Source organism: Paralichthys olivaceus, chromosome 2, assembly GCF_024713975.1.
Source record: "Paralichthys olivaceus isolate ysfri-2021 chromosome 2, ASM2471397v2, whole genome shotgun sequence".
NCBI classification, from domain to species: domain Eukaryota; kingdom Metazoa; phylum Chordata; class Actinopteri; order Pleuronectiformes; family Paralichthyidae; genus Paralichthys; species Paralichthys olivaceus.
This window is the reverse complement of record NC_091094.1, coordinates 17,869,388-17,896,661: the sequence shown is the minus strand read 5'-3', so window position 1 is coordinate 17,896,661 and position 27,274 is coordinate 17,869,388. Positions and strand designations below refer to the sequence as shown.

At 41.6% G+C, this 27,274-nt stretch overlaps 3 protein-coding genes across 4 annotated transcripts; 1 reads left to right on the top strand and 2 right to left on the bottom strand.

The window, feature by feature from the left end:
• Positions 1 to 5,607: 5,607 nt before the first annotated feature.
• nuak2 (NUAK family, SNF1-like kinase, 2) lies at positions 5,608 to 17,594 on the top strand. Its single transcript, XM_020086831.2, has 6 exons — positions 5,608 to 6,114; positions 11,661 to 11,781; positions 12,349 to 12,500; positions 13,528 to 13,593; positions 14,374 to 14,626; positions 14,729 to 17,594. The coding sequence occupies exons 1-6, from the start codon at positions 5,875 to 5,877 to the stop codon at positions 15,781 to 15,783; spliced, it is 1,887 nt and encodes a 628-aa protein (XP_019942390.1). The 5' UTR covers positions 5,608 to 5,874; the 3' UTR covers positions 15,784 to 17,594.
• Positions 17,426 to 20,583, bottom strand: ccnd3 (cyclin D3). Of its 2 annotated transcripts, none has more exons than XM_020086832.2 (5): positions 20,232 to 20,583; positions 19,939 to 20,154; positions 19,222 to 19,393; positions 18,346 to 18,488; positions 17,426 to 18,141 (listed from the first exon to the last, which is right to left on the bottom strand). In XM_020086832.2, the coding sequence occupies exons 1-5, from the start codon at positions 20,451 to 20,453 to the stop codon at positions 18,055 to 18,057; spliced, it is 840 nt and encodes a 279-aa protein (XP_019942391.1). In that variant the 5' UTR covers positions 20,454 to 20,583; the 3' UTR covers positions 17,426 to 18,054. The 2 variants fall into 2 exon arrangements, with proteins under 2 accessions (XP_019942391.1, XP_069396042.1); XM_069539941.1 differs by having other exon boundaries at positions 19,231 to 19,393.
• A 659-nt stretch (positions 20,584 to 21,242) lies between these two features.
• On the bottom strand, positions 21,243 to 27,265 carry bysl (bystin-like). Its single transcript, XM_020086938.2, has 7 exons — positions 26,844 to 27,265; positions 25,486 to 25,642; positions 25,231 to 25,369; positions 24,597 to 24,730; positions 24,342 to 24,502; positions 22,111 to 22,213; positions 21,243 to 21,944 (listed from the first exon to the last, which is right to left on the bottom strand). Exons 1-7 carry the CDS (start codon positions 27,124 to 27,126, stop codon positions 21,590 to 21,592), a joined length of 1,332 nt encoding a protein of 443 aa, XP_019942497.1. The 5' UTR covers positions 27,127 to 27,265; the 3' UTR covers positions 21,243 to 21,589.
• Between the last annotated feature and the right edge of the window lie 9 nt (positions 27,266 to 27,274).

The window sequence follows — 27,274 nt, the reverse complement described above, 5'->3', positions numbered from 1 at the left end:
CGATCCATTGGTACCACCCCCGAGCTTCTACGACCTTTGGAAGGGGTAGGGTTAGGGTTGTGATTAGTGTTTGATTTTTTGGTTGTGATTAGGGTTAGGGTTAGGGATGAAAACCTATAGGAGTTCAAGATATTGTTCAATAACTTTTTTTCTGAAGGTCATAGAGACTTGGAAGTTGGTTCCATCTCCACTAATGTGGCTCTGCCCGATCCATTGGGACCATCCCCGAGCTTCTACGACCTTCAGAAATGGTGAAACCACCAAATTTATAAAAAAAAGTACAAGATATTTTTGAATTACTTTTCTTCTGAAAGTCCTAGAGACTTGTGCATTTCATGATTAATAAAGGGTGGCCTGCCACACAACCACACCGAATTTCAGCACGTTTCGAGCAAGCAGCGCGGAGTTATTCCAATTAATCCCTAATATGGGTTAGGGTTGCAATTAGGGTTAGGGTTAGGGTTAGGGTTGCAATTAGGGTTAGGGTTAGGGTTGTGATTAGGGTTAGGGTTAGGGTTGCTATTAGGGTTAGGGTTAGGGATGAATACCCATTGGAGCTCAAGATATTCTTCAATAACTTTTTTTCTGTAGGTCATAGAGACTTGGAAGTTGGTTCCATCTCCACTAATGTGGCTATGCCCGATCCATTGGTACCACCCCCGAGCTTCTACGACCTTTGGAAGGGGTAGGGTTAGGGTTGTGATTAGTGTTTGATTTTTTGGTTGTGATTAGGGTTAGGGTTAGGGATGAAAACCTATAGGAGTTCAAGATATTGTTCAATAACTTTTTTTCTGAAGGTCATAGAGACTTGGAAGTTGGTTCCATCTCCACTAATGTGACTCTGCCCGATCCATTGGGACCATCCCCAAGCTTCTATGACCTACGGAAATGGTGAAACCACCAAACCTATAAAAAATAGTACAAGATATTTTTGAATAACTTTTCTTCTGAAAGTTCTAGAGACTTGTGCATTTCATGATTATTAAAGGGTGGCCTGCCACACAACCACACCGAATTTCAGCACGTTTCGAGCAAGCAGCGCGGAGTTATTCCAATTAATCCCTAATATGGGTTAGGGTTGCAATTAGGGTTAGGGTTAGGGTTAGGGTTGCAATTAGGGTTAGGGTTGTGATTAGGGTTAGGGTTAGGGTTGCTATTAGGGTTAGGGATGAATACCCATTGGAGCTCAAGATATTCTTCAATAACTTTTTTTCTGTAGGTCATAGAGACTTGGAAGTTGGTTCCATCTCCACTAATGTGGCTATGCCCGATCCATTAGTACCACCCCCGAGCTTCTACGACCTTTGGAAGGGGTAGGGTTAGGGTTGTGATTAGTGTTTGATTTTTTGGTTGTGATTAGGGTTAGGGTTAGGGATGAAAACCTATAGGAGTTCAAGATATTGTTCAATAACCTTTTTTCTGAAGGTCATAGAGACTTGGAAGTTGGTTCCATCTCCACTATTGTGGCTCTGCCCGATCCATTGGGACCATCCCCGAGCTTCTACGACCTTCGGAAATGGTGAAACCACCAAATCTATAAAAAAAAGTACAAGATATTTTTGAATAACTTTTCTTCTGAAAGTCCTAGAGACTTGTGCATTTCATGATTAATAAAGGGTGGCCTGCCACACAACCACACCGAATTTCAGCACGTTTCGAGCAAGCAGCGCGGAGTTATTCCAATTAATCCCTAATATGGGTTAGGGTTGCAATTAGGGTTAGGGTTAGGGTTAGGGTTGCAATTAGGGTTAGGGTTGTGATTAGGGTTAGGGTTAGGGTTGCTATTAGGGTTAGGGATGAATACCCATTGGAGCTCAAGATATTCTTCAATAACTTTTTTTCTGTAGGTCATAGAGACTTGGAAGTTGGTTCCATCTCAACTAATGTGGCTCTGCCCGATCCATTGGTACCACCCCCGAGCTTCTACGACCTTTGGAAGGGGTAGGGTTAGGGTTGTGATTAGTGTTTGATTTTTTGGTTGTGATTAGGGTTAGGGTTAGGGATGAAAACCTATAGGAGTTCAAGATATTGTTCAATAACTTTTTTTCTGAAGGTCATAGAGACTTGGAAGTTGGTTCCATCTCCACTATTGTGGCTCTGCCCGATCCATTGGGACCATCCCCGAGCTTCTACGACCTTCGGAAATGGTGAAACCACCAAATCTATAAAAAAAAGTACAAGATATTTTTGAATAACTTTTCTTCTGAAAGTCCTAGAGACTTGTGCATTTCATGATTAATAAAGGGTGGCCTGCCACACAACCACACCGAATTTCAGCACGTTTCGAGCAAGCAGCGCGGAGTTATTCCAATTAATCCCTAATATGGGTTAGGGTTGCAATTAGGGTTAGGGTTAGGGTTGCAATTAGGGTTAGGGTTAGGGTTGTGATTAGGGTTAGGGTTAGGGTTGCTATTAGGGTTAGGGTTAGGGATGAATACCCATTGGAGCTCAAGATATTCTTCAATAACTTTTTTTCTGTAGGTCATAGAGACTTGGAAGTTGGTTCCATCTCAACTAATGTGGCTATGCCCGATCCATTGGTACCACCCCCGAGCTTCTACGACCTTCGGAAATGGTGAAACCACCAAATCTATAAAAAAAGTACAAGATATTTTTGAATAACTTTTCTTCTGAAAGTCCTAGAGACTTGTGCATTTCATGATTAATAAAGGGTGGCCTGCCACACAACCACACTGAATTTCAGCACGTTTCGAGCAAGCAGCGCGGAGTTATTCCAATTAATCCCTAATATGGGTTAGGGTTGCAATTAGGGTTAGGGTTAGGGTTGCAATTAGGGTTAGGGTTAGGGTTGTGATTAGGGTTAGGGTTAGGGTTGCTATTAGGGTTAGGGATGAATACCCATTGGAGCTCAAGATATTCTTCAATAACTTTTTTTCTGTAGGTCATAGAGACTTGGAAGTTGGTTCCATCTCCACTAATGTGGCTATGCCCGATCCATTAGTACCACCCCCGAGCTTCTACGACCTTTGGAAGGGGTAGGGTTAGGGTTGTGATTAGTGTTTGATTTTTTGGTTGTGATTAGGGTTAGGGTTAGGGATGAAAACCTATAGGAGTTCAAGATATTGTTCAATAACTTTTTTTCTGAAGGTCATAGAGACTTGGAAGTTGGTTCCATCTCCACTATTGTGGCTCTGCCCGATCCATTGGGACCATCCCCGAGCTTCTACGACCTTCAGAAATGGTGAAACCACCAAATCTATAAAAAAAAGTACAAGATGTTTTTGAATAACTTTTCTTCTGAAAGTCCTAGAGACTTGTGCATTTCATGATTAATAAAGGGTGGCCTGCCACACAACCACACCGAATTTCAGCACGTTTCGAGCAAGCAGCGCGGAGTTATTCCAATTAATCCCTAATATGGGTTAGGGTTGCAATTAGGGTTAGGGTTAGGGTTGTGATTAGGGTTAGGGTTAGGGTTGCTATTAGGGTTAGGGTTAGGGATGAATACCCATTGGAGCTCAAGATATTCTTCAATAACTTTTTTTCTGTAGGTCATAGAGACTTGGAAGTTGGTTCCATCTCAACTAATGTGGCTCTGCCCGATCCATTGGGACCATCCGCGAGCTTCTATGACCTTCGGAAATGGTGAAACCACCAAATCTATACAAAAAAGTACAAGATATTTTTGAATAACTTTTCTTCTGAAAGTCCTAGAGACTTGGGCATTTCATGATTGATAAAGGGTAGCCTGCCACGCAACCACACCGAATTTCAGCATGTTTTGACCTCTACGACCTTCGGAAGGGGTCAAACCAAATCTAAAAAAAAAATACAGCATGTGGACATAACTGCTGTTGCTAACTGATCATGTGCAAGGGAAGAAATCTTATTTTCTTTTGTTGAACTCAGACTATTCAGTTTCTAGTTTGGTTTATCTACTGCACTTTTCCAAAACCACTCATATCTCATACATGTCTGTAACTCTTGAGTTCATGTACTAAAAATGTGTTTAAATAAATGTCTATGACAAACTTTTGTCCCATAGATAAATTACAGTGGTTTGTAGAAAATTAAATCACAAGGGGTAGGTTCTTCATGCAGCTAATGAGCCCCCTCTCCTGGCAAATACACTGAATTACATAAACATATCAGCTGTGAATAGCAACGGTTTATAACTGAGTACAAATACGATTACATGAATCTAAAATGTTGATTTATAACGAAAAATATTGTAAACGTGTAATTTTAACACGTTGAAATGTGTTCCCCTTGTAGAATCAATTAAACTCATCAGTATTTATTTATGTTGTCTTTAGTGAATTGTATTTCCTATAAAGAAGCATTTCATTCTGTTTATAGTTTACATTATAACGTTGATTACTTTTGGTTTTTGCTCCAAACACACTTTCATTGTTTATTCAATTCTTCAATTTCAGCTGTGTGATTGAAGATTCACTGTCAAATTACTCAGAAAAACAATCAACAAACACAAAGGCTTAATGGGTTGAGAGGTCAATTTAGACAGAATGTGTGAGGAAGCAGCCAACTGGCTCACAGATGATCTGAAGATCAAGGATGTCCTGCTCATCTTGTCCTTACTGACAATCACTCCCTCACTGTGTCTGGATGAATATTACAAACTTTAACCATGTGCACTGAATATTGAATTTAAGCACTCAGTTCAGCCAGTGGAGTGAACAAAATAAAGAGACACTGAACATATTAAAGCTGTTTGCAATTTGACGAATTTGAACAGAGTTACCTTCTCTTTCACATTTTCTTTCAGTGAAACCTTCAGGTTGAAGGCAGTTAACCCACTTTCTTGCAGCTGCTGACTTTACACTGAACTCTAGTGGCCTGCACCTTTAAAGACACCACTAATCCAATGTCATTTTCTCTTCAATAATTTATTTCTCTCAGGTCACTACAGACGGCCTATGTAGGTCATGGTGACTGAACAGTATCATAGCCAACATATTCTCAAACTAAATCCTCTCTTCGGATGAGGGAATAAATGAGGGGGAAGTGATTATTTTCTGCAAGTTGCCTCTTGAAGGCCTAAAGTCTGTTACTTTTCCAGTCACTCTCAATCAACTACAAGTAGGTTAATGTGGATAAAATTCAGAAAATAGGTCACAATGATTTGACATTACAGTTTGATAAAGCAATATAAACAGGACAATAAGGCTTTAAAGCTTCAGTGTGTGGAATTTAGTGAAATCTAGTGGTGACGTTGCATGTTGCAACTGAATCCCCCTCACCTGACCCTCCTCTTGAAACATGAAATAGGTGGCTTCAGTTGTCATAAAAAGTCAAAAGGTGTTTGGTTTGTCCTGTCTGGGCTACTGTAAAAAACATGGCGCCCTCAGTAGAGAGGAGCCCCTCGAAGTAAATATAAAGGATTTCGAATATCACTGGGATTATTTTATATAACATTTCTACCGATAGATCCTTTCACCTGAATCTTAACCCTGGACCTTTAAGAGGTGGTGCATGTTTTGGCAAATGATCACTTGTTGGCGCCGCCGGGTGTTATACATCAAATATACCTGAGCCCCCCCCCCCCCCCCCCCCCCCTCTCCCTCTCTCTCTCTGTGTGTGTGTGTCTCTCTCTCTCTCTCCTCCCTCTCTCCTCCCACTCAGACTATTAGACGTGTCGGTCTGCTCCGTGTCTGAGCCCCGCTCCTCTCAGCGTGTCATACCCACACTCAGCACCTCTCAGCACGGGCAAGACAACAGAGCGTCCCGGTTCTTCTCCAGCACTCAGTCCGTAGTTAACTACCCAACTTCCGCCAACAGCACCTGCTGAGACACCGGGCTGCGGACGAAGGACGGAGGGGATGCTGCTCAACCACGAAACCTGCGATAGAAATTAAGTACAGCTTGTTTTTTTATTTGACGGCGGGTCTCAGGATGGAAGTCTCCACCGCTGCCCGTCCTCCTGCAGCCTGCAGGCCGAGCTTTGGCAGAGTTTCGGCGGATGAGAACACCCCCGCCGCCGGCAGAGCGCCGTGCCAGGTGTCGGTGAAGAAGCAGGCGGTGAAGAGGCACCACCACAAACACAACCTGAAGCACAGGTACGAGTTCCTGGAGACGCTCGGTAAAGGGACCTACGGCAAAGTGAAGAAAGCCAAGGAGAGATCCGGCAGACTGGTGAGCTTATATAACTAACCACAGTTTTATAGTTAACAACATTGATCTACTAACTCACATCTGCACTGGTGCATTAAGGTCTGTCTGCTGTCCTGGTGGCCACCTGTTGGTCAGAGATAGAGAGCTATTTTTAGCAGACAGTCTGCTCACAGGTAGATTTCAATGGAAAGAACAATCTACCACACAGCTTTGCATTCAGGAGCCTCACTGTAACAAGGATATTATCATATTGTGGAGTGATACAATCAGAAAAATATGATTTGCTCCAAAGTTGATCAGCTGACAAACCAAGGATAGTTCGCCCAAGAGTTCAGTGTGTTGGTTTTAGAGGGTGCTCTCAGGTTTCTACTGTGTTTGTATGTGTTCTGTGAGTTTCTACCTGCATGTTAATGATGTCAGCATGTTCGATTCCGACATCTGTGGGGCTGGATTACAAAATGTGTGATGATACCCTCTTTATTTCCATGTTTTAAAATTCCTTCTCCTTTCAAACTTCACTAAAATTGCAGGTAGAGTCAACACAACTGTCCCCATGTTTGAGGCAAATCAAAAAAATCCCCAAAGGTTCATATTTTGAATTTAAAGTAAAACATTCTAATTAAAAACAGTTATTTTCAAACTAGTGATGAACAAATCAGGTTTAAGAGTTTAAGCTTAAAATTAAAACATCCCTATTTTTGACATTCATTTTTTGGTCCATTTAAAGTGAAATAGAAAGATCAGTTGACAAAAGAATAAATCGTCATGCTTGAGGTCATCATACAGAGTAAAGCACAAGTCGCACAATTCCTGTAAATCTGTCACCATACACTGAGTTTTTATGTAATCACCTCCCTTGGTGAGAGGAAGCTTGAAGGAAAGGCGTTTCTTTGAAAGGTTTAGACAGGGAAGTTTGGTCAATTTCTCTCTGTGCTCTTGACGAAGGGAGACTTCAGGGGAAATGGCCACTGGCTTTTCAGGTGGATTCCAGTTCACTGTGACCTGAGGGGGAGTGGGAGGTATGTAAAACAGACTGGACAGAGATAAGCCTTTAAAAGGGATGTGGAGAAGCTGGTAAACAAACCAGAATGTCTCTCAATACTCCATACCAGAAACAATGACTTGTATAAGACTTTAAGCTTTTAAATGTGTTTAAATAGTGTGAGGTCGAATGTTTCTCCTGGGCTTAACTATAACGTACTGTATGGCAGTGAGCATGGGGACAGTAACTCCAAACACTTTGAATGTCTGAATCCACACATCTAAACTCCTCATAACCAACATCATATCACTCCACCAATGTTAAACATCACTCACATTACATGCAAGCAAGGTGCACCACATTATATAGTTCCACATCTAAACTAGAAGAAGAACATACATGGAGCTTAGAAGAGATTTTACCTCCAACAAGGCCCAACAGTCTCCTTATGAAAACACATTTAAATTCACAAGATACTGATTTTTATTTTGATCTGCACCAAATTGCACTCACTGGTAAACGTCTGTCCCCTCATCAAGATAAATTAGCAAAAATGTTGAAAAAAAATCTTATCTCGCAATCGATCCAAACCAAAATCTAGAAGGTTCTTTCCTGATGCTTATCGCATCCTTCCACCAAGTTGCATTGTAGTCCATCCAATAATTCATGCATAGTCCTGTTTACAAATAAACAAACCAGCAGCCAAATGGACAGGGGTGAGAACATAACCTTCTTGAGGTAATTAAGGGGCATAATACAATATATACTGTATATAATTACCGTTAAATGATTTAATCATTTAATGAAATTATGTAAATCTTTCAACATAAAACTGAGAAATATATGGTAAACTGCAAAAACATTTTTGTTTTGATTTAAACTGGGTGTACCTATTAAAATGACCTTGCAAAGTATATGAAGATTTTCCAAAACACAAAGCACACCTAGATGGATGAGTTTCAGGTTTAGTCACAGCTTAGTTAAAAAAATAATAGATACTTGGCCTGATGTGAGCTGCTGCACATGTTGATCACGTTAATCAGGATTGCTCTTTGTCAATAGGTCATGTTTGTTGTGTGTGAAAGTGCGTGATAGTGAATGAAGAAAGATCCAGGAATTCCCCCCCCTGTACCTGCTGTAAACAGGCTGTGATTCATGTTCAGCCTTGTCTGAGCACCTTCCACTGTCTGACATGTACGGGTGCTGCTGCAGCGCTCTGTTTTTATAGGATATGAGTTGGCGTCTGAGATTCATCCCCCGGGGGCAGCAGCCTGATCCGAACACTCCCCAATACCTGTGTTCAAATGTCAAAATTAGCTCAAATTTAAGTTTTGAGTTTACACCAAACAAACAGCGGCTGGCGTGGAGCGGTAACTGGAGAGACATTCATTTGCTTTGTTTTCATGTGCCTACCTCACTAATGACAGCATAATGCACAAAGAGGTGTAATTTGAGTCAGGGCGTGACACTATGAATGGCTTCATCTCGCGTGCACTGTGGCACTACAGCTGTTCTCATTGTCTAAGTGCATACGTTTGATTGCATAAGCCATTTAGATGGGGGGGGTCTTCATCATTGACTGTATGGCTGACCTCACTCTCACACTGCGTGACATGAACGTTCTGTGTTCCTTCATGTATGTTACATGACAGCTCAATAAAACGCCTACACTGTGTTACTATTAGTAAATCCATGAGTAAGTTTGTTCATTACATCCTTCCTGAATTCTTATTTCAAACTAGCGAGTGATCTACAGTTAAAAAAAAATTTTTTACAAGTTAAAACATTTTATATTTTAAATTTGTTTTCTTGGAAATATTTATTGTAAGACTGTGAGAACGGATTATATTCAGTTTTCCAACCGCTACAACAAACTCTGCTTTTGTTCACTCAGGAGACACAACCACACTGAACACAACTCCCCAATAATAAAACCACAAAAACTTTTTTATAAGACAAGGTACCTGAGATTTAAAAAAAGCTATGCCTTTAGAGTAAGATATTTGGAATTTTTGGTTCATTAACATAATCATTTTAAAATATGCAAACTATCAATAGGCAGAAAGGCACTTGGAGAGCAAATACCTCAAACAAGGCTAACACCATTTCTCACAATGTGCAAACCTGCTTAGTAACAAACAGACAAACAAACGCTGATGAAAACGTAACATCCTTGGCAGAGGTAGTTACAAAGACAGAAAACCAAATTAAATCAAAATATTCCTTACGTTTCACAATTGTGATGAAGAGTTCAGATTTAAACAGAGTGAGCCTCCTCTCAGAGGGAGTTTGCTGTTGCAGGGGAGCTGCTGAGGGAGAATCATCTCAAGGCTGTTTGCTGAACTTAAGAAGTTAGAGAGAGAGGAAGTGGCAGTAGATGCAATCTCAACTATTTTCCCTCATGCATTAGTTTTAACAGTAGTCAGACTACCAAACCCAACTGTGGGAAAGTTATTGAATAATTTGGTCTATATTAAAAAAACACACACACAAAAATGGCTGTCACTATTTCCAGGTGAACAAATCATTATGTTTCAGAGTCAGCTTGTTGTATTTATTCAGCTTTGAATGAGTGGCAAATATTTGATGAAGCATTATGTAAATTAATAGTAAAAAAGTAATTTGCTTATTTACGCTAAGTCATTGATTTAATATTTAGTTTAGATGTTTAAATAGCTCTGCAATGTTTTGATACTTGCCTGTTTATTTGTTGGTCGGTTTGTGTGTTTGTTTGTTGAAGCAGGATTAAAATGGTGAGATAGGTCATTTTTCAACATTTGCACCAATTTACCTGGGAAAAATTCATGGATCTTGATGAAAAAAAAATCAAATTTAAAGAACAGATATTTATAAATGTGTATATTTGTGCTGCTTGATTGAATTTAAGGGGACAATCTAATTTAACATGCATCAGATAGACTTGGAAGTGACTGGATGTAAATATTTAGTAATCATTGTTATATAGGAACTAGTTTAGGTTGAGAAATGATTTCAATAAATGATTTGTAAATGTTCACTTGCTAAATGGTATAACGAGTTAAAGTTTGAACTTAGGGAGGGCTGCTGCAGAAGTAGGGTTCAAGTGTGTTTGTACATGAGCACTGTGTGAAATTTCCAAGATATCAACCTCTCTGCTTAGTGCGTAGAACAGACTGACGGTGACAAAGAATGCACACACACACAGATAACCTCACAAGAGTGTGAACTCATCATGAGTCTGGGTCCAGTCCATCTGACAGCTATGCAAACAAACTCAGGAAACCTCAGTTCTCAGAAATCAGGAAAAAGGTCTGTGTGGTGTGAAAACCATGACTTGGAGGAGCTAGCGGCCCAGACGGTGACTCATGACAGGAGACAGTCGTGTGTTGAAAATGATGACAAGTTGACGCTTTACTCATTTCCCCGTGTCTGCAGCCTTGTGGGAGAGGAGAGGAAACAAGGATACCCCATCACCAGAGCCATCTGGTGCCTCGCGACACCCTTTAACCTTGGGGTAGACTGGTGACGCACTCGGTGCACAGAGGAATCCGAGGCATCTCAGCCTCAAATGGACAAACGCAACATAAAGACATGCATTGAGACCCTGTATGCGACAGGTCTACGAATACAGACCCCAGCAGATACCATTCAGATTTAAATTCCCTTAATGTATGATCCTTGCAGACACAACAGCAGACAATAGATTTCTTTACAGCAGACAATACTTGACCCAGCGTTCCCTCTGCCTTGTTAGAGACAACACAGCAGAGTTTTCGGTTCACTGCACATGGATCCTCGCACAAGAGGATGAGCTGGAGATGGAATGTTTTTTTTACTAGTTCTACTCAATAGACAGGCCTCCTCTACTGTACCACATGAATGTACCGACCCCCACAGAAGCAGCAGCAGTGCAGCTGCTGGCCATTGTGTTATAGTTTTGTTGGTTGTTGTCCAAGTGAGGCTAAGGAACTTTTGAAAGAAAACTGAAATACATTTTTACTCATACAGAAGAAAAGTTAAATTTGTTAGCATTAAAATGCACCTCTGCTCGTTTCTCAGTGGCGATAAGCACTGATGTGTAACTGACATTACAGTCTGTTAACTAATTTAATGACTAGTATTTTCTTTATGTCTTAATGATTATCATTTTCCTGCAAAGTCACTTGTGACCATAGACTGTTTATTAAGATGGATGATGCGTCTCCACTTTATCCCACTATCCAGAAACGAAGCCAAAATATCTACGATACAAATACTGCCATCTTGTGCAATGACATAAAGTCGAGCCACAGTCTGAGCAATAGCAATCTGGGGATGGAACGGTGGTTTTGAGGCCGATATACATGCTTGACCAATCGTGAGTCAGTCTCAGCTGTCAGTCATGACGTCTCAGCTCATTTTTATTGCATCAGATAATATTATATACAGTCTAAGGTTGTGACTGGTCTTTTTAAAGTAACTTTTTGATGTTTCTAAAAACAATTAAGCTGTTATTGTGATTAATGTGATTAACACCTTGGCTTTGTATCAATTGGATTTTGCTTTTCAAATACTTAAAAAATTAAATGCATTTTCCTCATGTATCAAATTTTCTTTGTCTCTAAAGGTCGCCATAAAGTCCATCAGAAAGGATAAGATCAAAGATGAGCAAGACCTGGTTCATATCCGCAGAGAAATAGAGATCATGTCCTCGCTGTGCCACCCGCACATCATCACCATATATGAAGGTACAGTATTGAAAACTGTAGTGATTGTATATTTGTTTTGCATGTTTGGGGTTTTGTGTCATTGTTTACCTTTCAGAGGTGACTGAGTCTCTGAGGCACATGCGGAGTGAAATGTAATACCTGGAAAAAAAGATGGATCTCAATCAGCCTCTGTTTGAGAGTCAGAGTTTGGTCACGCAAAGTCTTTGTACTGAGGGCCGACACTCTGTTACATAAGCGTAAGCCTTGTGTCTTCCACTGCCCCTCACGCCTGATGAGATGGTCATCACTGAGTGTTTCTCCTGCTCAGTGTGTTTGTTTGCAGTGCATTGATCACGGGGGCCCAGTTTATCGTAATCAATGTGAACAAGGGGTTGTACAGGAAGATCTGCAATCTGTTCCAAATGCAGAAACATCCCAATACAAATTGACCACAGTGATAGTGCTGCAAATGGCTCTGCACAGTCCAGGTTTCTCTTTATGTTGCAGGTTTCAAAATAAAAAATAAAGCCCAGAAAATGTAGTTTAGTTTTATTTGGTTGATTAAAAACCTTGAATATAGTGTTCTGTTGTTTTTGTGTCTTTCAGTGTTTGAAAACAAGGACAAAATTGTGATTGTGATGGAGTACGCCAGCAAAGGGGACCTGTACGACTACATCTGTGACAAGAGACGCATCTCTGAGCGGGAGGCCAGAAACTTCTTCAGACAAATAGTATCAGCTGTACACTACTGTCATCAGGTAATAAAAAGATATAAAGTTGAAAACAGAAAGTAGAATCTAGGTGGAATCTTATATTGGTAGAGCTCAGTGTATTAGCCTTGTCAAATCCTCACTCTTGGCTGCTACGTCAAAACCTAATGACGCAGAGCTCCACTAGCTGCCCAGATCTTTTTTTTTTTTTTCCCGAGGGCACTGGCACCCCCAAAGTTATATAATGGGCATTATTCAGTGTCAGCTCGCTGGTCTGAAAAGCGAGGCTGTGAGAACGATGCAGGGCTAAATGAACAGTTGGTTCTGTGGAAAGCTGGCGTCAGGGCTAAAGGCCAGCCGTCCCAACACACATGCATGGGCTCACTGTTTAATGAGGGTGTGATGGAACAGAAGGGCCATGCATGTGCACACACACACACACACAATCAGTTGTTTCTGCCGCCCAGAGCTGTTTGATAATGAGCGTTTATATTGCAGCTCCTCAGAACTGCATTTATGTTTGTTAAGGAACAATATTTACTGAGTGAACTGTCCTGTCATATTCGTGTGAACCATCCGTCTCATTTCACTTTTACTGATGTCTTGATAAATATTTAACTTTCCGTTTGTAAAGCAGTTATGAAAAGACCGTCTGAACGCCCTCTATCTTATCTGTTTTATGACATGGTGATGAAATCTAAAAATGTGCCCATGTGTTTCTTCAAGTCTATATCTCAACAATGAATGTTACATGACACAAAAGAATGTGTCCGTTGCTTCAACCAGTGCCAATATGCAAGAAGTAGCTGACCTGCATTTTTTTCCAGAGTAAAACAAATGCAAACGGTGTCTGAGTCAAAGGTATTCCCCCCTGCAGAGTGCAGGACAATGAAGCATAGCTGACGTACTAGAAAAAAATCTTCACTTTGTTCTGAAGAATGTGTTCTGACCCAGGAAAGACTAATCCATTTTATGTAAGAGTAAACCAATGTGTAATGACCTTGGTGGAACATTTATCATTGCAAAAAAATAAAATATGGTTATGTATGAATATATGTTTTCTCTTCCCTTTCAGAATGGAATCGTACACCGGGACCTGAAACTGGAGAATATTTTACTTGATGGCAACGGCAATGTTAAGGTATTATTGAGGAACAAGCCCCTGAACATGTAGAAATGCACACGCACACAGACACAGTGTGTGTTACTGTCTATGTCTGAAAACATGAGTCATTCAGATTTGGAGCCGATATTCCATTATTAAGTCAAGACGTGTGATATCTGCTTCTGGGTCCAAGCTCTGGTATTTTCAAGATGCCACACTGTTGTGCCCCTTGTTGTAATCAGATGATGGTGGAATAGATTAAGTACGACAGTGTCTTTTGTCAGTGGATGTTAACGTTAGCGTGCTAGACTAAGCTGGGCAGCATGGAAGAAGTGTGTGAAGACCGTAATTAAGTTGATAAATAAAGTTGAGTCAGTCTTTTTTACCCTAATTGATACCCCACTAAAAAACATATTTACAGGTTCTCCCATTGTTGTTTGCTTGCGGCCTGAATGTTTGGACACAGATATTAATTCACTGGTAAAGTGGATATAAATGGAATCAGACCACCCCCTTCTCTCTGAATCAGCACAAGGCCTCCGCCCATAAATTCAGGACTATGACAAGGTTCACCTTTCTTCTGCAAGCGCTAAACTTTGGGAAAATGTGGAAGCGAGTCACGCACATATGAGCAAGTATTTTCTACATTAGTCAGAAAAGATGTGATGTTGCGTGTGGAGATTTAGTGCTGTAGCATGTGTGATGAGTAATTAATGATGTGAAGTGATGCAAATTGAAAACTTTTAGGAAGTTGGATATTATTTGTATCAATCTGATAACAGATCTAACTTGGCTCATGTTTCTTGTTCTTGGCAGATTGCAGACTTCGGCCTGTCAAACCTTTACCATGGCGACGAGTATCTTCAAACTTTCTGTGGAAGTCCTCTCTATGCCTCCCCAGAGATTGTCAATGGTCGGCCGTACCGTGGGCCAGAGGTGGACACTTGGTCTCTTGGTGTGTTGTTGTATACTATGGTTCATGGCACTATGCCATTTGATGGAAACAACCACAAGATGTTGGTTCAGCAGATCAGCACCGGAAACTACCGGAAACCAAATAAGCCCTCAGGTGAGTTTTTCAAGGTGGAAGACTTATTTTGTTGTGTATACTTTGCTTTACAATTTATTTTGTGACATTTTCAATCTTCCTTTTATTTCTAATTTCTCTCAGATGCATGTGGGCTTATACGTTGGATGCTGATGGTGAATCCTGAGCGAAGAGCCACAATAGAGGAGATTGCCGGACACTGGTGGCTCAACTGGGGTTACCAGCAGCCTTTACTGGCAGAGACAAAGAGCAGCACAGAAGAGCAGACCTCCTCGCCAGTCTCTACATCCACATCACACCCTGCGGGGCTGGCCAGCGTCGCTAGTTGGCTGCGTCGCACATCCAGGCCTTTGCTGGAAAACGGCTCCAAGGTGCGCTGCCTGCTCCGCTCACAGGTTGGTGGAGGAGGGGACGTAGTGCGGCAGCGATCCCTGCGAAGATCACGAAAGGAAAACAACATCACCCAGACCGTTCACGAAGGCAGCACAGACAGTCGTCCCTCAAAGGGGATTCTAAAGAGACGCAACAGTGTGAAACAGAAAGCGATTAGCGAAAGCCCAGTCACTGGTCCAGTGGAGCCGCAGAGTATTTGTGGCTTGTCCGCACCATCTAATGCTCCTTCAGCTGAGTTAGTCCCTCGCAAAGGTATCCTGAAAAAGCCCACTGAGCAAGAGTCAGGCTACTACTCGTCCTCTCCTGAGAACAGTGACTCTGGCTGGGTACTAAAAACTAAACAGTGCCCTTCAGCGCCAACCTACAGGAAGGGCATCCTGAAGCGAAACGGAAAATTCTCCACAGGCGGGCTGCAGGAGTTTGGCTCTCTGGACCAGCTGGCAGCTTCTTTACCGCATGGGGCCTGCAGGTCGAGACCAAGTGGGGCCATCAGCGAGGACAGCATTCTGTCCTCAGAGTCCTTTGACCAGCTGGATCTGCCAGACCGTGTGGGACCATCCACACAGATGGAGAAACCAGCCAAGGCCAGCATGAGAGGGAGCGTGTCTGCGGACAACCTGCTGGATATCCAGGAAGATGGGATTCTTGAGGATGGGCTGCGGAGGAACTGGAACTGCTGCTATGAGTCCGGAGTGGCCGACAGCGCCTTCTCCATCACCGACTGCGATAATGTAACAGAGCCGTACAAACAGGCCTTGGCTATACGAGGCTCCGCAGCAAGCTGAAGACGCACCATTAGTAAAGGACGCTGACGAAAGAATTGTCTTTTTATCCAGTATTTTCATTAAATGACTCAACTACTGAAGACATGACAGCCAAAGTGCATCATGCGAAACTACCAGTGCGTTAAATCATTTTTTGGCTTGAATTGCACAGCACCAAAAAGGGAGGAGGCATCTTGTTAAACACCAGATTGTATTTAAGATGGTGGACAATAAATGATGCGTTCAAATATAACCAGAGGGCACAGTGTTTTTTTACAAAACTGACGTGCCATTGAAAAAGTCAATTTCAAAGATTCTCAGGAGAAGAGGGCTGCTGTTTATCAGTTGAGAACATGAGAGCAAATTCACAATTAAACCAAAACACTGGTCTGAGTTTTCAAAACTTTTACTTAGTAAATTAGAAAACGGTCTTTTGACAGAATCACAGTAGAACTTGGGTTGAATATCGCTTTTATTGCTTAGACTGCAGAATACTTAGTGTGTGTCGGTTCAGGTCAGTTTGAAAACTTCTTAGTTTCATCGCTCTTTTGGATTCTAGATTTCTGGTCATTGATCACATGTCAACTTTATGTTTCTTTAGGATCACAGCAATATCACAGGTTTAATGTTAGGACTGCTTCATGCATCATATAAAACAGATTTCAATGAGTTTAAAATGACATTTCATGGAAACCAAAGAATTCATGTTATTGCATCGTTTTGTTCGTCTTTATTTAAAGCGCTAGAAAAAAGTGCCAAGTGGACGTTTGTTTGTTTGTTACAGGGACTTCAGCTCTCAGTGTTTTTAAATCTGCTTTTTTAATCATTTGTTTGGATAATGACTTGAATAATTATCATGGCACATTTGAGTCATGACAAGTGTAACCAGCAGAACCGGCTTTGAGCTCCTAACCCTGGGAAGATATTAAGTGCACAGGTGGCCTCTGACTCTGTGTGTGCAGGTGGCAGTTTTCACAGGAGAGGTGGGGCAGTTTAAGTCCAATTCGAAGGGCAGAAGTTGGAATTTGAAAAACAACAACTTGCATTTGAAAGTAAACCATGAGCCGCAGAAAACTGGTGCACGCTGTCTGTAATGTGTCACCTTTCAACTGAGTTTTGAGGATCAGTCATGGAGCTCGGGTTGAACTTTTAATTTGAAAGCCATTGTAGATTAAAAGTTAACTCTGCTGCATCCTGATGGCTCAAACTGGTAAAACTTATATTAGATTCAAAATTACAAATCATGCAGACCAATCATTATGTTTGACAAGATGGTGTATTTCACGCCACGTTTTAAAGTTATCTGGTTCCTGTTTTTTGAAATACCCCCTGGTGGTCAGAGATGGGTACATCAGTATTCTGCTGTTTGATGATTGGTTAGTACATTGAGCCAGGGCCTAGAACAGCACTTTATCCAACCATCGAAACCTGATAACCATACAATTCATTTACCAGCTGTCATTTGAGTATTACAACCATATAACACGAGTTGCCCAACATGCTGTTTTTTCGAATTCTGAATGTAAAGACTTTTTGGCACACCATGAGGCTCAACCAAGGAAGTCCTTAATCCCAACTGGAATCTGGAGGATTTGTATGAGCTTTTCTTATCACAGATAACTGGTTTATTTTATAGTGATGTGTGACACAGGGAAAGAATGGAGTCGTTTATGTATAATTTAATGTGCATCTGGCTCTGCTTATATTTTTTTTTTCTCTGCAACAAAAACCTTGTTTGCCAAAGTGAACTGGCTTATCATTTCTATGAGCATGTGATCTGCCAAGTTATTGTGCCCGGTCTGAGGAAATCAATAAAAAAAAATGACAAAGAACTCTAGTGCTGGTTAATGTTGTTACTGATCCTCTGCACATATGCATGTTTTATATCACAGTGAAACATTCATTTAAACAGAAACCTGCATATATAAAACTAAAATTACAATTTCAGCAGAACCCAGACAAATGCAAAATACATATGAATAGAAAATGATGCAAACATTGCTGTAAGGATTAAACTCTTATTAGCACAAAATGGTTGAAAAGATAATAAAAATGTCTTTCAAAGTTGCAATTATAAAACACAGCAACAGGATGAACATTTAAAACAGATGTCAACGCCAACTCGGCCTGGCATTTAGGCCTCTCGTTCTATGCTGCACTTTTAATATTTATCTGGTCTACTCAAGGCAGCAAGGAGTTTTTTTGCAACATTTCCTGGAGAGATGTCAGCAGTGTCAATGCAACGTCTTGAATGTCAGCAGGGGTGGAGCTGATCTCTGAGCTGCGTGATCTCTATCTGCAAACACTGTCCTGAGAGTGGAAGGGCAGGCTGAGCTCCAGCACACTCCACAGCTGATCGTAGCAGAGAAGGAGTGAGTTCTGTTCAGGGTCAGATTTAAAAACATAAGCATTGAGTCATGAACACACTTATCCTTATGGATTTTTACCAATATCAGTTTGTTTGTTCTTCTCCGACTGTTTGATCAAAGTTCTTGCAAAATGATCACAAACACGCCACTTCTGACAACAGGGCAAAGTCAGGAGAGATAATATCTGAAAATGTCAGTTAAACATTAAACTTACCAGATCAATGGCCAAAAGGTTGGCCAAAAACTTCATGGGCCAATCAGAGGAGACGGCAGCGTCCTCTAACTTTACGCTCTGCATGGTGACGCTCACACAGGCACAGGCAACAGTGGAGGGCAAGAATGTTGAGAACCTGTGGTCTGAAGATACACACAATGTAAACAATACCGGCTCGGACTATTTAACAATGATAACAGCGAGAAAGTCAGTAAAAGTTAGATGTTTGACATACAGACAGATGGATGCCTCCATTATAGACACACCCTGACAGACAAAAGGAAGAACTCAGAACCAGGAATTTCCCAAAACCTGATAAACTGATACAATATCCTAATTGCTTGAGGCAGGAGGAACACTGAGACAAAAAGTCTACCATTCAATCCCTCCTCAGACACATTTTGAATGGGTTTACACTGTCGGGAGCCGGGAATCGTCTTCATTTTATGGGTTGTAATGTCATTGTGTGTCTAAACCAGCTCTAACTGACTGGGATCTGTTGCCTCGGGCAGCATCACAGAGATTTGTGGGAAATCAGCCAGCTGAAAGGTCGGGGACGCAGGTCTTTCACAGCAGACAATACAGGATAACACAAACTCAGCTCTCTGTCTCCTAAATGAACTGCTGACACATCGTAATCAAAGCTTTGCGTCCATTGTTCACCACGTGGAAAGTCATTAAATTTCACCAGTCACCTTCAGTGCTCACTAACAAAAAAATGTTCTCATTCTTTCTATCTTTTATAAAGGGTGCAATATTGCTTTTATTGCACTGGAATAATAAATTGGAATAATTGAATGCAGGAAAAATTACGCATTTTGCCAACTGTTACATTTTATTTGTAAAAACCATCTCAAGTGTTGGTAACTGACTTACGTAACTCACCAGTGGCGGCCAGAGCAACGTAGGAGTGAAAACGCCTGCGCACGTTTGGGAAGTGGGGGGGCCGAACAAAGGGGAGAGCATGGAGAATCGGCTCAAGGAAGTCAGAGGGAACCACGGAGGCCAGACACCAGTCCAACCTGGACACCACCTCCATCTCCCAATGCTGCAACACACACACGCACACACGCATGCACACACGCATGCACGCACGCATGCACGCACGCACACGCACACACATTCCTATCAACCAAGCCACCATCAAAAGGCCCCTGCAATAACACTTGCACAACAGATGTACTGATACCAATTTTTCCTTCCTGAGTCTGATACCTGGACTTTGGACAATTCTGAGCTCTGATCTGATGCCAGTGCATTAAGTTTATATCTACAGTATCTAGTTTGGCATTCATACCTGAAAATGAATAGACAAATCTACAAATACACAAGAATGAACTCGACAAGTGTGTTTGCTATCTCTCTTGCTTTGTCTTATTGCACAATTCAAATTCAGTTTCCAAAGTTTGCTGCTGCAATTCGTCCTCTTTTCCCTTCACCTCGGTGAAGTCCTTGTGCTCTCACGTGTGATGGTTTTTCAAATGGTAAATTAGATTGTTAGTGATGTCATTTAACAATACTATAGTGCCTGCCCCCCCTTTATATCAGGACTTTATATCCTGCATGTAACTGAGGTAGAGGTGAGCTCTTTACCAGGATGTCTGACGCTGTTATCGAGTTGTCTGCGTAGATGCAGAGCATGCTGGCAGTCAGGGGGACGGTGTCTCTCATCTTGGAGGCCAGAGACATGCAGACAGTCCCTAAAAGCTGCAGGTGGTTCTTGTCGATGGCGCATGTGTTCAGGTACGAGTCCAGGTAGTGGGTGGCCAGCGGGAACACCTCCTGCTCACACTGCTGCTCCTCACACACCTGCCAGGCACAAAGACACTAGAATCAGATACATGGCGCTGGCTTGAGTTTGGTGACAACGTGGACGAGTAGAGCACCTGTAACATCCACACCACCAGAGTCCTCCTCATCTTCGGCTTTACGTCCGTCGGCACTCTGTCTGAGTCGGGGGGAACGTGGCCGGGGCTCTCCAGGGCCGCCAGGGTGCGCAGTGCCCGGGGGTCGCCGGTCACCGCGGGGTCGCTGTGCGCCCGGATCATCCTAACACGGTCCGTTTCCCCGGTGACTTCCGAGGAGCCATTTTGAAGCTGTAGATCCATTTGCACAGACACATTCAGTGTGTAACGAGAAGTTACAACAATCCGAGGACCTGGCTGCTGACAAATCTAACTTGAGTTAGCAGGCTAAGCTAAAGGCCGTCAGAGCGCTCACACCGCCGCCATCTTTAAAAGGATCCGAATGTGACAAATTGTTTTTTTAATCAAATACCAAAACTTTATTTCTGCTGTCAGAAAAAAACACATTTAGTGTTTGCTCCTTCGCCATTAATGCAAACAGATTAACAGGACTAAATGTTGAATGTAATCAAATACCCGAAGCTCAAACAGAAGCTTTAAGTTATTTTTCAGGTATTGACTGTAAGACATTTTCTACATTGTTTTTTTTAATCAACTAATTATTTATCATTATCATTATTAATGACTTGTGCTGTGATCATTAATAACATCACATCTATTAATATCTGTTTCTCCTCTCAGTCCAACCGGTTGAGGTAGAGTTCCGATCACACCTTGTCTGAGGTTTCTTCCTGTTAAAGGGGAGTTTTCTCTCTGTGCGGGAACTGTTGAATTATATAATTGTTATGTAACTTGATAGCAAATTAAAAATGTCATCAGGAATTATTTATTTGTTGCCAAACCAACAATAACATCATGATAATTCAGATTACCATGCAACCCTAAAACGTAAATAAGTACCACACCCTCTCTGAGCTACTCACGTGTTGTCGGCCATCCTTCGTTTCTGTTTTGAAATCTTTCCTTTTTTATGTATTTCTTAAAAAGTTGCAAACTTCAAATGTTGAGACACAAACGATCCCTGACCAACTGTGAAGGATTCAGTTTGGTTTTTAATCCAAATATTTGCAACACAACTTCATTAAATGAACACAAATACCAGTCTTTGTATTTCCAGGCAATTACTTCACTGCAACAGATTCACGATATGAAAATATGTCATTGCTGATGGGCATTTTTAACTGTGTGATCTCATCTGAGCAGAAGAACAGAATTATAGCTCTGATACAATGTAATGAGTCACATCTTTGAAACTGTCCTTTCACAGAACAGGAAGATCAATGAAGTCAGCTCTAATAAATCTGTCTCCATGCTGAAGAAAACATTATTCATTTGCATTAGAGGAGGAGGCGGAGGATGCACCAGACTGGGCTGAATCCTCAATCCATTTCCACTGTAACAGGAAGCCCGATCTCGATATCCCGTGACTCTGAGTTTTGCAGTTCTCTGCGAATCTCTGCGGTGACCTGAGGGTGTGTTTGTATCTTAAGCAGCTCCAGCAGTGCTGTCTTCTGTTCATAGGCCAGGTCAGCCTTGTAGCGCTGAGCCAGGGTGAGTAAACTCTGATGCCACAGAACAGGAAGCACACGTTTTTCATTGCGGAAGGACAGGAAGTGGGCCACCAAGGCGTCTAGGACACGGAAAGGCAGGGCGTATTTTTTGTCAAGCAAGAGACGCAGGAAAATGCTGTTGGCGCCGTTATACTCCATCTCTGCCAACTTAAGCATCGCAGCGCTGAAACACAAAGATTGTTCATGTTATACAACTTTTCATGTTATGTAATATTGACTTTGCTTTAACTAGCCAAAAAAAAAACAATGAAAAGGACGACCGGTTAAACCCAAAGGTTAAAGATGCCAACATCTGTCTGCTGGTGTGTGTCAGGGAAAGGAAACCTCACCTAGAGTGGAGCACAGGGATTGAGCACTTTGTGAGTATGCTGCCGATGATGATGGCTTCTCTGAGAGTACATGTCCCAGATTCACACAAAGGAATCAGAATACCTGTGTGAGAGAAGCAATACAAAGTATTAAAGAGTATTCCTGCAGTGCTGAACTTCCATTAGATGTTGGACAGATTTTTTGAAAAGGTCAGAAATTGATGCAGGAAAACCCACAATATGGGTAAAGTTCAGAACATCAGAACAACAGCTCAGAACAACTTTCACACTTTGTATCATAAAGTGTGAATAGGAAAGCTTCTCACATTAATGACTTGCAAGTGTTCAGATCATTGAAGAACCTATGAAGGCAGCATGACTGACGGAGCTGGCTGTACACTGACAATACCAGTAACACTAAATCCATTATGGAGTGCCACACTGAAGATTACGTCAAGAATTCATGCGAGTTTAGTTTTCAGGCCCATCCATATTGTTATGCAACACGTCGGATACTGTATACTGTAACAGTGAACACAGAGAGCTTGGTTTTACACCCTCATTGCATTTGTGATGCAGACTTTCTGTTTGTAGATATCTGGTTATATTACAAGAGGAATTTCCTCTTTGAGCCAAAGAGCACATTACACAATGGCTGTTCTTCCAGGGAAAGGTAATTAGACTTTGATCGATGAAACCGGTTCAGTGACCCTTTAATAAAAACTTAGCTTGTACTTCATGTACATGCACAATATTAAAATAAGATGTACTTTGATGCAGACTGTTAAAAAACAGTCATATCTAATACCAGTTCTAATTTTGAAGAAGTTGGCAGTTTAACAGTTTCTGCACTGACTACAATCTAATACCAGAGGTGAAATAATGCTACACTGTACATAAACCTCAGTCACTAGTGGGCAACTTTGTTTGCTTTTGTCATATTTGCACAAAACATGACACAAACCAACAAAACCAAAACTAATCTTGTAGAAGAAAAGCTTTTTTGGGTATGACTATTGCATTGTTTCAGAACCTGCATTGTATGTATAACATGAAAAACATAAAACCAACTGTGTTACTCCTAACTCATTCAACAAATATTTATTTTGTAAATCTGCAAAATAAATTCCCCTTAAAAAACAGAATAATTAATGGTAAATGCTGCCCTCTAGTGGTAATTTAGCACCCCCCACACTCATTCTGAAAGTGGTAATACAGTTCATTGGTGTGTGACACTGCCACTTAGTGGTGTTATCTCACACTGGTGGATTTCAATATATGGGATGGGTATATATACTGGATGTTTTGGGAAAACCGTTCTATCAAACTGGGACAAACAGGACTGACGAGATTAAAGACAGAAAATTATCTTCAGCAACCATTGGCCGAATGAGATTCTAGAAATGTGAAGGATGAGTTGACCCAAATTTAGAGTGTGTTAATTACTGTGCTTCCAGAACCAATGGTGTTATTTACCCTGTGGACACCAGATAATCCTCAGAATAAAAATTCTAAATTTAGTGCAGAGATGAGAAATGTGACATGTCCCAGAAAGCTCATATTTTCTTCCTCTGTCAAATCCTCTTATTCGTTCACTGTCCCCACTTATTTTGAAATGTCGAGTGTGAGTGGAGCTTAGCCTGGCATTCACTGAGCATTCAATGACACACAATGACTGTCCACAAGCCTGCAAGGCAGATCAGGATTTCAGCTAAACAAAATGCTTGAGCTCATCATTGATTTTCAACAATACTAAGGACGGGTAGAGGAATATGACTGATGGTGATGGACAATCAGGCTTTAATGAACAATTCAGATTCACATTTTACTCTAAGCTTGTCCTCTTGTGTCAGAGGACACAGGATTTTAGTTTCCATCTCACTGGGAGAACTATGAAAAATCAGAAACAGTCCTCAACAATGAGGTAAAAATACTAAAGCTGCATTGGGAATTAATTTTGATTAACAACTAGAATGGCAGTCAGTAGATTATGAGGCCCAACAGTGCCTTTATGAAACTACTTTTTTGGTGGATCGGCAACCAATTGCACACACACAATCATAAATATCGGTCCCATAAACATGATTGATCCATGAATTATTTTCAGAGAAATCTCCAACAATGTTATATATCTTGCTATGTTAAAGAAAGTGAAAAAAATAGATCAAGATGTCTTTAAGAGTTGTCGGGTGTGTTTTTTCGCCTTGGACAGAGTTAAAGTGTGTCTCCGATGTAACGCTCGGTTGTCTCACCTTTAAACCAGGCTCCTGGTTTGAACAAGGCTTTTTTCAGGGCACTGTACAGATGGAAGTTGAGTCGCTTGTACTCTGCAATATCATCTCGTACTCTGGGCAGCAACACCAAGTTGTAAAATCTCTGGGCCATTCGTTCTTTCAGATTGGAGGAGAAGATTCTATGAGAAAAGCAAAGAAGAGTTATTTCACTGTACTGTATTAAAATATCATCATTCTATGTCTGTTATTTTAAATAACACTCTGGGGGCTCACCTTGTTGCCTGATACATGGCAGCAGCTGTCCAGGTTTCAGGCTCAGTCAAATATAGAACCTGCTCCCAGTTTGCAAGTGCAGGGATTATTTTAAAGGCCTTTGGTAATTTACCGCTGCGATATCTTGACAGAACCTGAAGCAAAACAACAAAAAGGATCTTTTAATTTAATACTTAACACTAAGAATCCCATTGGTTATTGCAAAACAATGCAATTCAATTGAACTATTAACATGAGGAATCATACAAGATTTGAGCAATGAGTAAATATATGTTTGTCCAGGTATATCAGGCAGAAATCACATTGTCATCATTGTGGGCTAGTTACTCATGGGTATCTTAATGTGTTGGTTTTTTTTGCCAACACAAGCCTGAAGAAAAACTGTGATTACAAATCAAGAACACCATTTACACCAAATGCTGCTTGTTGGGGGCGATGCCTCATGTGTCACTCTGAAATCTCCTACAGGTGCTGAGTTAAGATGATCCTGTGACTGCGCGAGCCTTGATCAAGTGATTTTTATTCAGTGACTATGATGTGCCCTGTACGAAATCATCTGACTTTATGTTCCTCTACATGTTCAAACATTTGTTCACCTGTGCAGGTACAGGTACTATGTTTTAGGACGACTCACCTTATTGACACCTCTGTACACTTCTACTATCCTCGGGTCCAACTGGGGCATCGGACATCCCGACACCTCTGACATCAGAGTTCCTACCTCGGTCTGCTTCTCTGTGATCTTCTCCATGATGATATCAGCCAAGGTCCGTCTGAGTGAGCCATGAAAATAACACAGAAGCTCAGCATTTAAAGAAGATCATCTACTTTGAATCATTTCAGTGCACAGATACTTCTGAGGTTAAGTCAGGCTTGTTTCGTGGCTTGCCTCACTGGCGGGTTCTTATTCATGAACATCTCCATGGCCTTCTCGTCGTCAGGGTCAACCACGATCTCTGTGTCACACTCAGCATCGCTGTCTCCAGCACCTGCTTGTCCCAGTGCTGGCCACTCCTCATCTGAATCTGCATCCTGAGAGCCAGACCCTAAAGTATGATGACAAGACATGGTCACACATATGTTAACAAAATACACCTCACGGTCGAGTAACGTTTGTAAGACTAAATTCTGATGGCGCTTTACAATATCAAACATAATCAATTCGTACACATGCAGGATAAAGATAATCACAAAAATGATTATCTTACAAAAATTTTGAAACTAGCAGTAAAAAACTAATTATAGTAATGACAGTGGCCAAAAGTGCATGGTTAATCAAACATTACACCCATAGGTATGTACTGAACATTTCACTCCTGAACCATGGGCATCAACATGCTGCTTGCTACAAAGGGCCTCAACTCTTCTGGGAAAGTTTCTCCCAAGAATTTGGAACCTGGCAAAAGAGATGTGGTCCTTTACAGCAGCAGGAACATTAAGAGGTTGGCCACTGATGTTGGGAGATAAAACCTTGCTCTCACTTGTCCTATTAATAACAGATGGGGATGGGGTCAGGGTTTGTGCAGCACTCTCAAACTTAGAAATGTGTTTAGTGGCTGTAGCTTAGGAGTGGGATGTCCACTGAGGTTCTGTGGTTCAATCCCGGGCTCCTCCAGTCTGCATGCTGAAGTGTCATTGGGCACTGAATCCCAAATTGACTCTGACGGAGCGATTCCATTAGAGAGTGAGTGACTGCGGATGAATGCGGAGCATTAAGTAGTGTTGTATGAATGGATGAATGTGACTTAGCATTAAGTGCTTTGAGAGATAAGATATACTGTACTCAAGCAGAAGAAATGATATGATAGATGCTTCTATTAACATTTTCATTATTTCAATGTTTCTATCATTCATGTCCAATAGGAGGAAGGAGAGATCAATAAGGATTCTTCAAGTTGTTTTACTCTGAAGCCTCTTGAGAGATAAATATATGGTCATTTGTGTAGCATCAAGGTGTCTCTTAACCCGAACCAAGTGATGAGTGTGTCCAGAAGCTGAAACAACAGCAGAAAATCCAAAGAGCAAAGTGTCCACATACTTTTGACCATAGTGTCATTTCAACTATGTGACCAACACAAACATTAAATGAGTAGTTCTATTTAACGCCTGTTAAATAATAACTAATTCTGTTCTTGTGTCCTGCCACACCAGTCTTCATTCACATTTCTGTCGATTTAGTGGCTCTCGTCCACAGGTTTAAAAGCCACATGTACCACGAAGCAGCAGATAGTTGGTGGTTGTATTTACCGAGGACAGTGACCGGTGTCTTCTTCTTCTCCGGTGCCACACCATACTCGGTCTGCAGCTCCTCTTGCTGGATCCGGGCCTGCTGTAAGATCTTCCTCGACAGTCGCTCGTCCACGTACTTGTCCTCGTTCTCTTCCCGGCTGTCCCTGAGCTTCACTCGGCCCCGGGCTCGCACCGTGTCGGCCTGTAGGATCTGGTCAGCCAGCGTCACGGCTGCTGCTGCTCCTCCACCTCCTCCTCCTCCTCCTCCTCCACCTCCTCTGGATCTCTTCACTTTCGGCATCTCTGCACGTTGACAGTTACAATCTTGTTGTGATGTGTTAGCATGTGCTTGCTAAGGTCTAAAAGGAACAAGCACTGTAAACAGTCACAGCTCAACACGTGCAAGTGGCCATATCAGGAAGTGACGTAAGCTGAGTCGCGTCAAGTAA